The sequence below is a fragment of the Nematostella vectensis genome, chromosome 1, assembly GCF_932526225.1.
Source record: "Nematostella vectensis chromosome 1, jaNemVect1.1, whole genome shotgun sequence".
Classification (NCBI taxonomy): domain Eukaryota; kingdom Metazoa; phylum Cnidaria; class Anthozoa; order Actiniaria; family Edwardsiidae; genus Nematostella; species Nematostella vectensis.
Window position 1 is genome coordinate 17,966,731 of NC_064034.1, and position 14,716 is coordinate 17,981,446.

At 39.9% G+C, this 14,716-nt stretch overlaps 3 protein-coding genes across 5 annotated transcripts; all 3 read left to right on the forward strand.

Moving 5' to 3' along the window:
- The first annotated feature begins 256 nt into the window (after positions 1 to 256).
- On the forward strand, positions 257 to 2,427 carry LOC116619360. Its single transcript, XM_032384081.2, has 3 exons — positions 257 to 385; positions 838 to 1,129; positions 2,048 to 2,427. The coding sequence occupies exons 1-3, from the start codon at positions 334 to 336 to the stop codon at positions 2,355 to 2,357; spliced, it is 654 nt and encodes a 217-aa protein (XP_032239972.2). The 5' UTR covers positions 257 to 333; the 3' UTR covers positions 2,358 to 2,427.
- Positions 2,428 to 3,197: 770 nt separating this feature from the next.
- LOC5514458 (6-phosphofructo-2-kinase/fructose-2,6-bisphosphatase) lies at positions 3,198 to 11,267 on the forward strand. Of its 2 annotated transcripts, XR_007312118.1 has the most exons (18): positions 3,198 to 3,586; positions 4,893 to 4,992; positions 6,168 to 6,231; positions 6,297 to 6,371; positions 6,449 to 6,505; positions 6,644 to 6,765; positions 7,006 to 7,067; positions 7,455 to 7,528; positions 7,939 to 8,010; positions 8,129 to 8,182; positions 8,656 to 8,751; positions 8,837 to 8,941; positions 9,026 to 9,067; positions 9,186 to 9,227; positions 10,053 to 10,161; positions 10,331 to 10,370; positions 10,522 to 10,586; positions 10,997 to 11,267. XR_007312118.1 is itself a non-coding variant. In XM_001634551.3 (17 exons), the coding sequence occupies exons 1-17, from the start codon at positions 3,439 to 3,441 to the stop codon at positions 11,054 to 11,056; spliced, it is 1,347 nt and encodes a 448-aa protein (XP_001634601.1). In that variant the 5' UTR covers positions 3,199 to 3,438; the 3' UTR covers positions 11,057 to 11,267. The 2 variants fall into 2 exon arrangements, 1 of the variants encoding a protein (XP_001634601.1); XM_001634551.3 differs by lacking the exon at positions 10,331 to 10,370 and having other exon boundaries at positions 3,199 to 3,586.
- A 134-nt stretch (positions 11,268 to 11,401) lies between these two features.
- On the forward strand, positions 11,402 to 14,138 carry LOC116619311. 2 transcript variants are annotated; one of them, XM_048729844.1, is made up of 4 exons: positions 11,402 to 12,030; positions 12,534 to 12,608; positions 12,961 to 13,182; positions 13,758 to 13,896. In XM_048729844.1, exons 1-4 carry the CDS (start codon positions 11,849 to 11,851, stop codon positions 13,864 to 13,866), a joined length of 588 nt encoding a protein of 195 aa, XP_048585801.1. In that variant the 5' UTR covers positions 11,402 to 11,848; the 3' UTR covers positions 13,867 to 13,896. The 2 variants fall into 2 exon arrangements, with proteins under 2 accessions (XP_048585801.1, XP_032239883.1); XM_032383992.2 differs by having other exon boundaries at positions 11,720 to 12,030; positions 13,790 to 14,138.
- Positions 14,139 to 14,716: the final 578 nt, after the last annotated feature.

Sequence of the window (14,716 nt, forward strand, 5' to 3'; positions counted from 1 at the left end):
TATTTTGCTGTATCAGCGTTCTTTCTCTCGCATATTTTCAATAAACTAAACTTATTTTTCAATGTTTTCTACGATTTTTCAAGGCTTTCATAAAAGCAGAATAGCATTTTCAATTCCTAGTAATCTCCAATTCTCAGTAAAAAGTGTGAATAATTGGACAAACTTGTCTTAAGAAGTTTACTTTGAAGGAATTTAATAATAATTTGTAAACAAATGCTTTTTATTGAGCTTCTGTGTGTCAACAAGCTCGCACAACAACCCAAGTAGTGATGCTATCCTGGGTCATTCCACGTAACTCTCTAAGGAGAAAGAACTATAGCTGCTCGTCTGAACATGACTAAGATTTCCACCGCTCTGTTGCTTCTTTTCAGTGCCCTTTTACACGGTAGGTTTAAAGAATCGCTCTGAGATTACAAAATACATGTGTGGGAGTACAGAGTACATTTTACTTTTTTGTATATGGCATAAATTTGTTAGCTCGGGGTAGGTTAAAACATATAGAGACCATATATACTGTTATTGTCAAAAATAAAGCGAACGTTCCCCAGGTAAGCTAGACATTACCTAAATTCAAAGCGCGAATTACAACAGTAGAAAAAGGGAAGACAACGGGGACATGCATCAAAGAGGTCATTTATATGGAATGAATGAAGGGGAAAGGATAAATGAAGCCATCTTCTTAGCTAGTTTGAGCATTTTTTGTTGTGTTTTAGAAGTTAAAACATGTCAAAATTTCTCCCTCCCTACGTTGAGGCCAACTACGCCTCCCTTGAAATAAAGTATAAGACGCTCATGATTATAGGTATGATATACTGATATATGCAGAGCCATTTTTAGTTCAAGGGGAATGGAGGAAGATCAACTATGCGCCCGTGTGTTTTGAGGGACGCGGTAACCGCCCGGGTCACCTGATGTACGCCGGTGGAACGGGGCACCTTGTGGGTGCCATGAAGCTCGAGTGGCGGAGTGGCGTGATGCGATGTGTGTCTGACGTCGCGCACAACAGCAAGTGGGGGTGCTACCAACACAACTCTTTCAAGAGCTACCCTTTTAATGTGATCGTGACTGATAGCAGCGACGAAATCATCTACCCATCTCCTGAATACATCAAACACTGGTCTGGCCTGTGGTGAGTCAACCCACCCCAGCCCCCACATAAGCCTAGATACATAATTCCGGATTTTTTTTTTTTTAGGTTTTTAGAAAATTTCAGGATTTTAAGAAAATTATTTAGGGGTTTAGGAATTTTAGGTAAAATTCCTACCAAATACTGCCGATTTTCGAAAGAAATGTGATTCTTTCAACTGAATAGATTGTCAAAAACGTTGTCAATAACCTTGCTTGGCTATTTAGTTACTGTCACACAACTGTACAAAAAGTACCGGTCAGCGGCTTTGGCCATATTTCCAGAATGCATTGTTGGCTTGTTTGCTTTACTGGTAGGAGAGTCAGTATTTAGAAGTTAGAAGTTTAGTTTGTAAAACATGTGTAAACCGTGGAAATTTATTTCTTTCGATGCGAATAATGTTGACTTGCGCATTTTACACAAAGAATAAAAAAAATACAACATAAAGAAATACTTCTTTTAATTAAGGGAAGAATGGCATGGCCTTTAGCAGCCAAAATACAGTAAATGATTGAGGCATCATCTAAAATACAGGAGAAAATGCCTTGAAAGTCTCTTTTGGGCCCCCTCCTATTAAAAATTATACCTACGCCGCTGTACATCAAACACTGGTCTATGGCTTGTGAGTAAACCCACCCAGCCCCCCCCCCTGAATACGTCAAACAATGGAAAGGTCTGGTGAGTCAAGTGACAACGTGTTTTGAATTAAGTGTATGCTCAAGCATGGTCGACTTTTTCATTACATTGCTAATTTTGCTATCTAAATCATTGGATAGTTTTTTTTTATCAGTATCAGTAAACGATATGGAGGGGATGTGTCGGTGGATCGCCACGATCATGGTCAGTTGTGATGGGTGGAAAAGCACATAGAACTTATCAAGTCTAAATTTTCGACCTACAATATTATATTTTATTTCCAAGGTATTATCTGCCTAGCCAGGACGAAAAGGAGTCCGACGCTCTGGTCTTCAGTGACTTTGAGTCGCCGTTCTATTTGAGACCGGTGATGGAGTTGAAGCTGTGGTACGGAGAGGACCTGAAGGACTGGTCCGAGACAGACAATCAGGGCCGAGTCTGCGTTGATGTCTTCATCTGGCCAGTGGTTGAACCCTCCATGGGAGAAAATTCGTCTTCGATCTCGCCCGCTAGTGGTGCCGAGAAAGCTAGAGCAATTGGTATTCTTACGGATCTGAAAACCTCATTGGAAGAAGTGATAAATAAAAAGTGGTGATCATAGAGAGGGGAAAGAAATTGTTATAATGTTGCTGAAATATCCTGATTAAAGTAGTTGAAAGACCTCCGCTTTGTTTATTGTCATTATTATCGTAACCTTGTGGGGGGAGGGGAAGGGGGGGCCCGAGGGATGGTAGTTTCAAGGGGGGACCCGAGTTGACATACATACAGACTCTACATAAGTTACAGTTGTAGAATTTCGTCTTTTATCGAGCAACTGATTTATACATGTAACGGCGCTCGATTCAGAAGAAAAGGTAGAGTCAACAGTGGGCATTCGAAATCTGGGGGATGGGTCCTCCCCCTGCTATCGCAGTATAAAAACAAGACTTAGATTCTTGCTTGCACGTGCTATAGCAACTGAATGCACGCGAAGCTTCATAGGGGTGTTATACACGGGATTACATGCAACAAAAAGTTTTCGCGATAAATTGTATCGTGGATAGTTTTTGACCGTGTGAGAATTCGCGCAACGCAACTTTCCGCGCATCATTACACTCGGCAACATGCAACACAAAAATAACTAATATGTGGGAAGTTATTCAGTGTAACATTTGTTTGGCAACATGTCAGAATGGAAACGTTACAATGTATCGCAAAAAGATTTTGTTGCATTATCCCGTGTAACACAAAACCGGGCGCCCTTTACATTAGCCCCAGCTCTCTCTCGCGGCCTTTCAAAAAGCTAACAAAACAAACTACAAACGAGTTCGCGTATTCTCTGATAGAAAACTGCTCTGAAACTCAATATAGCCGCCAGCTACGCAGGCTATTGAAACACCACCTTCAAGAGGTCGTGCGATGCGTGAAACCCGGCCCGCGAAGGCGTATGGGAGTCTTCACCCAGTCTTCTCTCCTTTACGTGACCCGTGCTCTGTTTGTGTTATGGTGTGAGTGTGGTGAACTTGTTCTCTATATCCATCTTACTTGATATCAATCACCTGATTCGCCTTTCTTATATCACATCTATGATTATTATACCGCTGAGAAATACGAAGAACTTAACTTATTAAGACATAGAGCCCCAAACACTTCGTAGAATTAGGAAAGAGAACAACAAAGGAAGAGACTAAACAAAAATGCACCGTAATCTGTACCCTGCCACCGCGCCAAAGATCGTGAACGTGCCGGTGGTTATTGTGATGGTAGGCTTACCCGCAAGAGGCAAGAGCTTTATCTCGAGGAAGCTGGCTAGATATCTTAACTGGATTGGGGTATCAACGAAAGGTGAGCTTCTATATGTGTTGCGTCACTAACAACACGGTCAAGAAGGCATGCTAACAATCACACGGCCAAAGTTCAGCTAATAAAACATGTGCTTTCTTACTTGTGGTAAAGAATCCTTACATTTACGATCTCCTCGACTTGTGTGTTGTCACTTTGTTATTACGTGGCAAAACTGATTAACCTCAAGGCCTAACAACAGATGTTTACGTTAACGTTTAATAATATACTTCACAAAGGCATATATGGCCATATCGTAAAGGTGAAAAAAAAAAATAACTATAGACATAACTATAACAGACTGAATAAATAAACTAAATAGATGCCAGGAAAGTATACTCGATCCTTCGTTTCTTCAGTCCTCAATAGAGGTAAAGCAGCCGATGGAACCTTATTAAGCTTACCTATTAGTTTAGTAGTAGATGCTCTGTTTTCTAAGTTTTATTTAATATTTAGGAGGCCTGAGGTTGTATGGTGAATAGCACAAACACAATTATACAACCTCATCCTATTGCTGTTGACTTGACATTATGTCATAATTAGCCCATAAGTAGAGAGTTATGCTATGTACATATGAATTGGGTTATTACACAGCTATAAAACAAAAGTTAACAGAAAAAATATCGAAATCTATTCTTGACTTTGATTGGCGATAGCGTATTAAGTGGATTCAATTTCCCATGTCCAATAACATTCATGCCAGTAACATTCATGTGACAAAAGCTTTCGGCATGTTTCCTGTTTGATCACATGATGTGGAAAGTTCTGAAGACTTTATTGTCAACAATCTGCAGGTCAGCCGTCAATTTCTGGGCGTTTGTAAGACATTCATATGGGAGTCAATTTTCATATCCAGTCATGTGACCAGAGCGATCGCTACTAGAGGTTCTTTGGGCACATTTGTGTTATTTGAAGAATAATCAACTAAATCTCTCGCTACCATAAAATAATGTGCGTTTTCCAATGATAACCAGAATCGGCTATGCTCTAAAACTTTGTCCTTTTAACTGTCTATTATTTAAAAAAAAAAAAAAAGTCTGAATCCAAAGAAAATCCACTATTAGTTGCAAAGGTAGGGAGGCTGAATTACCACGAATGTATGGCAAAATCCAGCCTCTCCTTCAAGCTTCCATGTCTTTGTTGCTCATGATGTACAGAAAGTGTATTCCAAATATGTATTTTTTTTGCTTTTGTCATCTTTGTAATCTTTCTATTGTTGTTTTTAAACAGTTTGTCAGCAATTTAAATAGAACATGTTCTGGTATGTTATTTCTTCTTGTGAATACCAACTCTTGTATGATCTTTTCAGTGTTTAGCCTTGGTGACTATCGACGTAGGATGCTGGAAGGTTCTCAGTTTGATCATTCATTCTTTGATCCTAATAATCCAAATGGCATGAACATACGAGAGTAAGTGCATCCGAAAGCTTTTAAATCTGTGGAACTGAAAGTTAATGTTTTGTAGATCCAGAGGGGGGAGGGTGGGGGTAGATCCAGAGGGGGGAGGGTTAGATCCAGAAGGGAGGCGAGTGTTGGGGTAGATCCATAGGAGCGAGGGTGGGGTTAGAGGGTTGGGGTTAGGGAGGATGGGGGGTAATTCCATAGGGAGGTGGGTGAGGTGAGGGTAGATCCAGAATGAGGCACTTGAATACAAAAAATTAGGGGAGAGCATTCAAAAAGGGGAGAAAATAATATATATCTGTGAATAATCCCCCCTCTGGATCTACCTTACCCTCCCCCTCTGGATCTACCCCCACCCTCCCCCTCTGGATCTACCACCACCCTCCTCCCTCAATATGCAAGCATGAAGTGGTGGTCAAACATTCCGGTGATCGAATTTCACAACAAGCGCTGAGTCAGAATCTCTCTCTGTAAAAATGCCCTACACTGATCAAATCGCGAAACTGACAAAAGTTTCTTTCAAGTTCTCCATGGTGATATTAAAAAGGGTGCTTGAGTAAGCGATTTTACAACAAGATGCCAAGAACAGTGGTTAAAAATCACTTCGTAAAGTGCTTGTTAATCTCTAAAATATTATTTGTTTCCCAATGATACATGTTCCCCAAACATTCCCTAATGTTTTTAGCATTGGTAGCGGCTTTCTGGAGCGCAGAATTCCATACATCGATAGATTATATTTCGCTGCTTGGTTATTCGAGATGACGAGGAACTCTACTTTGGGAAATTTATCGAAATCAGACACACAATTTTTCTTTTTTAATGTGTAGGGGTCGATCCCTTGACACAATAAAACTTTTTTCGGGTATTGATCCTTCACATTTGGCCTAGGCTTTCAGCGTACTCGGAGAGAATCAAAGCGTGTGCTTGCACATTGGCGGCCATGTTGGTTTGTTTGACCACCACTTCATGAACCGGAAGTTAACACACAAAAGAAAGTCATGTGACTGAATACAAGCAATAGAGAAATCCAGGATCCAACCTTTGTAAGCTTTTTATTGTTTCCTTTTTTTATATTTGTTGTTTTGAGGAAAACTCTGGTAATTAACTCAGATGTAGACAGGGGCAAGTCATTCTTATTATTTATAGTCGAAATACCTTGTTGACATAAAAATCACTATCTTTAGGGAGTGTGCTAAACTGGTGCTGGCGGATATAGTCGAGTGGCTTAAAGACAAAGGCAAAGTTGCGGTAATTATTGTTTATGTTGTTCTTAAGTGTCCATTTTATGCTAACTCGCTTTTTTTGTTGTACAGATATTTGATGCCACCAACTCTACACGCAAACGTAGGGAGACAATTATAGAAAAATGCCAAAGCTATGAATGCAGGGTAAGTCAAGTAAGCTTTTTTTACGACCAGATAATATGCTTACGATTTTCAATAATTCTCTGCTTTTCTGTATATAGGTCATGTTTTTGGAATCAGTTGTGGATGATCCTGTGATTGTCAAGTCTAACGTGATGGTGAGGCTTAGCTGTTAGAATATGCTAGACAATGTGTCACACTTTCTCTTTAGTTTAGTCATATGGGTCCTGTTAACTAGTGTTAAAATGGAAGACTATATCCCTTATAATTTTGTAATTGGTGTAACTGTTCTACAGGCTGTAAAGATAAGCTCTCCTGATTATAAAGGTGTCCAACCAGAGCAGGCGTGTGAGGATTTCCTAGCACGAATAGAACACTATGAGCAAGCATATGAGCCACTGTGTATGGCGAAGGATCGGTAAGAATGCCATGAAAGTGATGTAGTTGTTTGATTTAAAGAGCCCTTGCCAGCCACATCTTTATTATTGTTTTCATTTTTAATGGCTTTATCAATTAGTTTCATGTTTTCACTGTCACATCGTAAACCATTTGACTGCGCACAGCAAGGGAATTGATTAGTCATGTTGTTATGATTAACTATAAACTGTTCCCAGACAAAAATTATTTTGCCTACTATATCTACTGTTTTTATTTGTAGTCATGTATCATACCTAAAGATTATCAATGGAGGGAAGCAATTTGTGGCTAATAAAATTGAAGGTATGTTGATGGTGCATTTCCCTCAGGCACATACACAGGGGGGTGCGCAGGGTGCGTACAAACCCCCCCCTTCGTGGTGGTCAAAAAGTGGGTCATTTCTTATACTATGCTTTTCCAATATGATGGCTATGACTGCACACTTCCCCCCCCCCCCCCTCCCCCCCTCGGACAATCCTGGAAATACGCCTGTCCCTGGCTTTAAGGGGTGGCCAATAGTCATTTTAAACTTACTGTTATCTCTCACAGTTTTCTATAGATAATTAGTTGGTTTGGTAGCAGTTGAACTTTTTTGATATATGCAAGACTTATTTTTGTTTTGTATGTTCTTTCTGGCAGCTTTTGTGATTGGGATATATGCAGGACTTATTTTTGTTTTGTATGTTCTAGGTTATCTTGAGAGTCGAATTGTCTACTATATGATGAATATCCACATTACTCCAAAGGCTATCTACCTAACACGGGTAATCCCTCCTCACAGCACTTTATTATATCAGGAAATTTTTACAGCTTTTCTATTATATCTGACACTCCTTTAGTCCAAACACAGATCTGCCAATCTCTGTTGATTTACATAAAGAAATTCTGGCATTTATTCTCTGATTCCTTTGAATATTTCGTGGAAGTAGTGTACAAATAAACACATACCCGAATGCAGCAAGTGTATATAAAGAGAAAACTTGATTTATGCTAGATCTCACATGTGAGATCTTCAAACAAACAACGAACAAATCCCAACAAATTTCACCTGTTCATTTGTCATTTGTGATCCTTCAAAAAACAATGAACATTCCACACATTTTCTGGTACCCACAGTTTGACTGTTGGGTCCACTGTAACAGGTATCTTTTATTCTATTTTTATGATGCAACAGCATGGAGAAAGTGAATATAATCTAAAGGGAAGGATAGGTGGGGATTCAGATTTATCTCACAGAGGCAGATTGGTGAGTACAGTTCCATCTTAAGCTGCCATGATCTGCTCAACCCTTATTTTCACCATTTTTGTCAACCCATTGACCCACTTCAAGTTTGGTCTGGACTACTATGCTTCTTTCATTGCAGTATGGAGAGAAACTGGCAGAGTTTATGGCTGAACAAAAGCTTCAAGATTTTAGGGTAGGGCATATAGGGTTAGTCTATGGTCACTGCAGTTGTGTGTCTTTGGAAAGGCGAAGGAGGTGTACACAATTTCCATGACAGCAAAAAGGTGGTCTAGTCTCTATATCCCCAAATTTTTGTCCATGACAATCTTTGTCCTGGCTATGAGCATGGCTTTTGTTTAACAGCAGGTATTTGTGCCATAGCAACCAGGTAAAAGGAGTAGCAATAAGAGGTAGTAGTGGGTGGGGCGGGACACCTGGGGGCCAGGGGGTTGTTAAGGGGAGAAAAATGAGTTGAGTGTGGCCTACACCAGGAAAAGTTAGCCTTCGAGACATGTTTTAAGTGAATGAGTGGCTAGGTAATTAACCTAACCCTTACTTCTCTATGTTAGTTGGGGGTCATCTGTCAAAACACCCAAAGAGTCTTACAGGCTCTGTAATTACCAATACTCATCTACTTCATCATAATTCTAATCTTTTGCTCACCAGGTTTGGACAAGTGAATTCAAGCGCACCATTCAAACCACAGAGCATATCAAAGGAGTGTCTACTGAAAAATGGGCAGCTTTGAATGAGATTGATGCTGTAAGTACTGTACTAATGTGATTTGTGACTTTGGTAACCCATTATTCAAAGTGATGAAAGGTTTAGTATTATATTACATTGTCAGGGTGTGTGTGAGGGAATGACATACGAAGAGATACAGGAAAATTTTCCCGAAGACTTTGCCAAAAGAGATGAGGACAAATTTCACTACAGATATCGGAGAGGAGAGGTAAATATAGTACCACTAGCTAAAATTGTTGCTATTTGCAGTTTCTAGTTATTATATCCTCTAACAGAGCTGTTTGTGTTTTAGTCATATGAAGATCTAGTTGCAAGGCTAGAACCAGTGATCATGGTATGTACGACATAGTTGTTTTTTGCATCATTCCTATTCCCCCGCCATCACGTTATGCATGTGTTTTTCTTGTTGTTTTACTGTTGTCTCGTAGTTTGATGCCACTTTTGTTTTGTAGGAACTTGAGAGGCAGCACAATGTTCTTGTAGTATGTCACCAGGTTTGTGCCTTCATGATGATTTTCATCCTTTTCTTCTAAGACAAATATGAGAGCAAGGGTCTTCTCGGTGACTTAATTTCTTTGTTTGTCTTATACAAAATTTATTTAAAAGAGGATGGGCTGAGGCCCATATATACAAGCCAGGGGCAGAACCAGGAGTTTGAAAAAGGGGGATGAAGCATGGGTTTCAAGAAAGTGTGGGCCAGATTAATTTTCCTCCATGGATTTCCTTGAATTTCTTGTTATTTTTTAAGCCAAACCTGAAAATAGGGGGATCGGGGTCTGCCTGTCCCACCCCTAAATCTGTCCCTGCATTTATCATTGTATTTTGGCCAGCTTGGTATAATTTGTTTTACTTCGACTGATCTAATCACAGGGGCGTAACAGTGTGGTGCACTGGGGGCACATGCCACCCCAATATTTTAAAAAAATTACAAGGAAATGACTGTGCCCCCAAATATTTTCTTAATGTTTCAGTAGTGTACCCCCCCCCCCCCCCCAGTATTTTGAAGCCTGCCACAGCACTGAATCAAAAACACAATTTAAGCACATTATGATGGGTTTAATTGTAAATAATCTGTTTAGACATGTTTAGATAAGGGCAGCTTGTTCTCAATACAGTCAAATCTTTTGTTAATGGTGTCTTTGAGAAAAGAAAACGGTGTCTTTGCCTAATCTTGGGAGTCTGATTCTATAAGTTGGGAGTTGAGAGCCATTGGTTATAAAACTTGTTGATAGGTTATAAGGTAACCATCTAAAGATGAAGATTATTATATGTGCTGACTACCCAACAGGTTGATTAATGATTATTGTCTCCCCCACCAGGCAGTAGGCAGATGCCTACTTGCCTACTTTCTAGACAAGAATTATGAAGAGCTTCCATATATCAAAGTTCCATTGCACAGTGTACTGAAGCTTACAACAGAGGCATATGGTGAGATATAAGGCTCCCCTTACTCCCTCTCGGCCTATGCTTAGCCGCTGACTCGTGTAATATATCCTCTCTATTCTCTTAAGAAAGCAGTCAAACCTTATTCAAGAGTCAGCAGATACATGTAGGCTACCTTTCTTGACTATTTTCATCTTTTGTGTCATGCTTGAAGCTCCCAAATGTCACTCCCGCAAAAGACGCTGGATCTTTCGGTATGTTTTTGAGTGTCTTAATAAAGTAGTCAAACCTTTGAATACATACCAGGGTATTCATTAGTCAACGGCTACACGTAGCCTACCCTTCTTGGATGTGTCATCATTTAAAGCTTTCATTTTGACCTCTATACTCATTTATTGTTTTCAGGGTGTAAGATAGAGCAGTTTGATTTACATATCCCGGCAGTCAATACACACAGGCAGAAACCAGAAGTAAGATTTTATTTTATTTAATCAGGCAAACTGTCTCTGTCTTTTTTGAACCTTGATTTTCTACATCTTCGTCATCATTTTCACATTGCGGTAATAACTGCTGGTTAAAATTGTTTTCTTCATTAAGATGTCCTACATAATCCATTGAGTTTTCAATATTTTAATTGTAACGAAATAGCCGCCTACTACTGTCCAACCATGCTATGCTTCCGGGTAGAGTGAGCTTGTTGGCATGTTGACTCTGATTGGTCTTTATGTTGATATTTGTTGATTGGTTGCCTGGATTGGTTGACAAGCTCACTCTGATTGGTTGACCATGCTGACAAGTTCCCTCTAATTGGTTCAAATTCTGACAAGCCCACTCTGATTGGTTGACCATGTTGACAATTTCATCTCTACTATATTTGCAGGATGTGTCAGTCAGTCGAGACTCGGCCCATGCCTTGCAGACCGTACCGGCTCACGAGTAAACTCTTCACTCATTGGTGAATGTGATTTCTTGGTTATTTATAAGGTCACAGGGAGGCGGTGATGGGGACAGATTAGGGTTTTAAGGTATTGAGGGGGGGGGGGGGGCAGCTTTTATTACGGTGTATGAATACAATATTTTTACCGGATCGTTGCATCATCGGATGATGCCTTCTGATTGTGTAAAAATGAAAATAAAACATACTTTACTGACTTCCTGTGCTGTTGTTGAACTAGATCGAAAATAACAAAGATCAATCTTAACAAAGGTATGACTGCTTTGTTTCTGGTGTACAAAAAAACCGTGAACCGTTCCTGGCTCTCGGAGCGCATGTGAAGGGAAATGGATTATAAATCATGTTTTTTTATTTGCCTTATATAAGTTCTAAGCTATTTTTACTTAAAACCGCTCTGTAGTGACATTCCATCCTTACAAAACTAGTAAGGGTGTTTTCACGTTAACCACAGATCTCGCATCATTCGATCACGCGCTGTTCTTCTGCATGTGAGCGCGCCAGGACAATACTCAGGTTTGTGCGCGCACGTTACAAAATATGTGAAATGAAAAGTGATATAGCAGATTTCTCTTTTAAAAGAGAGGCAGCATACTCTCTCATTGTCTAGTGAGAGATGCGTAACGTTCGGTAACGAAACCGAAAAAAAAATCAGAAGGCTATATATTCGCTGCATTTTGCTCGTGATTTACACAACATGGAACGCACTGTTCGTTTGCGCGCTTGAGAAAAGCAGGCGTCTAGCGTCAGTCGAATGCGCCAACGGTCCCCTTCTTCGCAATGTCCTTCGCCTACTCCCGCCTGAAGTCCCCATGCCCCGATAAGAGGTCTCCTTTTAGCGTGTTGCGGTTTGTTCTGTTTGGGGAGAGGTGTTTGGAGATCAAGCGGAACGTTTGTGGTCTTATGGGAGCCCTGCACAGTGCTATCGAACAAGGAAAGCAACGAAGAAAAGCGAAAAAGCGGTGAGTGCACTCCGCTTGTCTTGTTGTCTGCTCAGCCTTCCATTACACGCCTTTCTAGGTACTGTATTTTAAACTGCAGATGCAAGGACATCAATTTCTCGTGCAACAACAAAAAGGTCAACAATGCTCTTGCATAGTGTTTTCGAAATGGAGAGCGAAAAAAAGGAAATAAATATACACTGTTCCCATCCTCTCTGCACTTGAGTTTTCCACGTTTCTTACCTTAAAATGCTTAAAACCTTCAGATTTGACTAAAATTTGTAAAACGTAGAATACACGATGGATCTAGATCCGGAGCGTATTCGATTAAAGAAGAATCACAGTAAACAATATCATCGTTTTATAACCCAAGTCTAGTACATCCATAGAACAACAAAAAAACACTGCTTTGACAACCGGAGTAAACTATATAAACAATAAAAACCGCATAACTCATACCAATATTTTACTTGGAGGTCCAATGATTGATACGCTTTTGGTGATTTCCATGTCATTTCTTGCAGATTAGTGGAGAGGAAGATTGCAATTGCACGAGAATACTCACGTACACTAGACGATGAACTAGAGCGAGCGGAAAGGTGAGCATGACCACCATCCATAGCTACCGAGACAAACGAAAAATAATCCAGCACAAAATGGTATTTTTGTTTTCAGAGTACAGGATATCGCGTTAGTTTGAATCATTATCATTCTAAAGATGCTGGAACTCTTAGTACACTCGAATTTTTGATAACGATAATTCTAACGTTTTGTTTAGAAGATGGCACTCATAAACAACTATATTTGCAGTGAGAACCGGCTTTTATTTCGTTCTGAAATTGAAAACTTTTCTCAAGGTTTCTTAAAGCAAAGCATCATCTATATAATCTGTAAAAGATAACCACATGAATATGAATAGGCTTTCTTATCAAATGCGCATGCGTTTAACAGGCACTTGAACGTTCTTCTCGACACCTCTGACGTCACTTCCTGTTCGTCAGCAACCCTCTCTGGCTGCACCACCGTGACCTTATGCGCGAGCCTGCAGTCATTGGTATCAGAGATGGACAGCGGAGTATCTATTGAAGAAGTCAATACCCCGGATGAGCTTTCGGACGAAACTGTTTCTTTGATAATGGAGTCGAGATGCGATAAACTTGACGACAACTTACGGTACGCATGCACTTACGATGTAACGATGAAGACGGACGATACCAGGCGCTCCAAATCTCGCGAAATGGGTCACATAGTCAACCAGTTAGACCAATAACCAATGAGAAAACGCCAGGAAACACCGGGCGTCGAAAAAGCAGACAAGAACAAGACATATATATTCCCATACGCACTAAATAAACAACAACGCAAAGCTAAGAAACGTTCCTCCTTGGCCCTAGAAATGTCTGAATATTTGTCTTGACTTCAATAGGGGACTTGTGCTAAGAGATCACGTGACTATTTGGTGTGCGGGCTCAGGCTTTGAGCAGCAAAATAACAGCAAATAAAGCAACTTATTCAGCCCTTACAAATCAAGCCAGAATGTTTTTTTTCAGGAAGAGCTTATTTTTATTTAGATATATATTTTTTTCTGGATGCAGTTACGTGATCTCTTAGCGCAAGTTCCCTGTTGTGTCCGATTTCCTGAGCAGGTTGAATAATAATTGTGATAATCAAGCTGTGTGCTCACATCCCCTAATCGTTATTTCCGTTTATGGCTTTTTTATGTGATATATTTCCTCGTTCTCGGACAGTGCCTCTTACGTCATCTTCTCATTTCGTGAAGGTTACTGGAGGAAAAAGAGGATGAGATTATTAACAGTGTGGACAGGGACTCGTCCAAGCTCGACGGACTGCACCTGAAGATGGAGTCGTTCCAATTCCGTCATTTCGTGGCCGTCAATCCAGTGGAATCATGGAGCGTCTGCTCAATGCCACCTCGATAGCTAAGGCAGCCAGCAATATGGTGATCTAATGCTTTATCAAATGAAATCCTGGACCATATCACATGAATAATAGACTCGCTCATTTTTATTTATTTTTTAGATTTGGCCTGTATTTGATTAATATCTATACTTGATTCACGAATTCTTGATTCGAATACTTCGAGTACACAATAAAAAAAGTGTAACTAATCGTTTTCTTAATTATACTGTATTTATTAGGCCTTTATCAAAAATCTTCATCTCTTGATAAAGTTTAAAAATGTCTCGACGAATGGCCCGGCCCTTATAAAAAACAGAGAATAAATGAAAAAAAAGATAATAAAAAAACTCCTCACATTCTAGTAATAATACAAATTACAATGGAACTGTGCTAGTTCGAGACCTGTCGTCTATACCCGTTTGTTTTTCTCGTCATAACCTTCTCTGCGAAAAGAAATGTATTTAACAAAACGAACCAAGCTATTTATAAGATAACGTTAAGTTACATTCCGTCCTCTCTTTCGCTTCCGATAATTTTCGATCACCTTTTTAACAATCTTAATAGACATGAGTCATGTGAATGGCCTCGACACTCGTGACAACAAATTCTCAACAGACCGCGGGTAGCAAATTTCTAAACAGCTCGAATTTTATCTCAGTCGGTCAACAATCGATGCGATTCGCGCGCTTTCTGTGATGGTGTAGTCAAAATATGAGTTTTTGCCAAACATAATTACTCCTCCTGCTATCTTTTTTTTTTTAAATTTTCGTTTCTGTTCGAGTGACCG

Coding starts and splice junctions, on each gene's coding strand:
- LOC116619311 (XM_032383992.2), top strand. CDS start 11,849: ATGTCCTTCGCCTACTCCCGCCTGAAGTCCCCATGCCCCGATAAGAGG. Junction 12,031..12,533: donor CGAAGAAAAGCGAAAAAGCG/GTGAGTGCACTC, acceptor CATTTCTTGCAG/ATTAGTGGAGAGGAAGATTG. Junction 13,183..13,789: donor AAACTTGACGACAACTTACG/GTACGCATGCAC, acceptor CATTTCGTGAAG/GTTACTGGAGGAAAAAGAGG.
- LOC116619360 (XM_032384081.2), top strand. CDS start 334: ATGACTAAGATTTCCACCGCTCTGTTGCTTCTTTTCAGTGCCCTTTTA. Junction 386..837: donor TTTCAGTGCCCTTTTACACG/GTAGGTTTAAAG, acceptor AGCCATTTTTAG/TTCAAGGGGAATGGAGGAAG. Junction 1,130..2,047: donor AAACACTGGTCTGGCCTGTG/GTGAGTCAACCC, acceptor TTTATTTCCAAG/GTATTATCTGCCTAGCCAGG.
- LOC5514458 (XM_001634551.3), top strand. CDS start 3,439: ATGCACCGTAATCTGTACCCTGCCACCGCGCCAAAGATCGTGAACGTG. Junction 7,529..7,938: donor AGGCTATCTACCTAACACGG/GTAATCCCTCCT, acceptor ATGATGCAACAG/CATGGAGAAAGTGAATATAA. Junction 8,942..9,025: donor ACAGATATCGGAGAGGAGAG/GTAAATATAGTA, acceptor TTTGTGTTTTAG/TCATATGAAGATCTAGTTGC.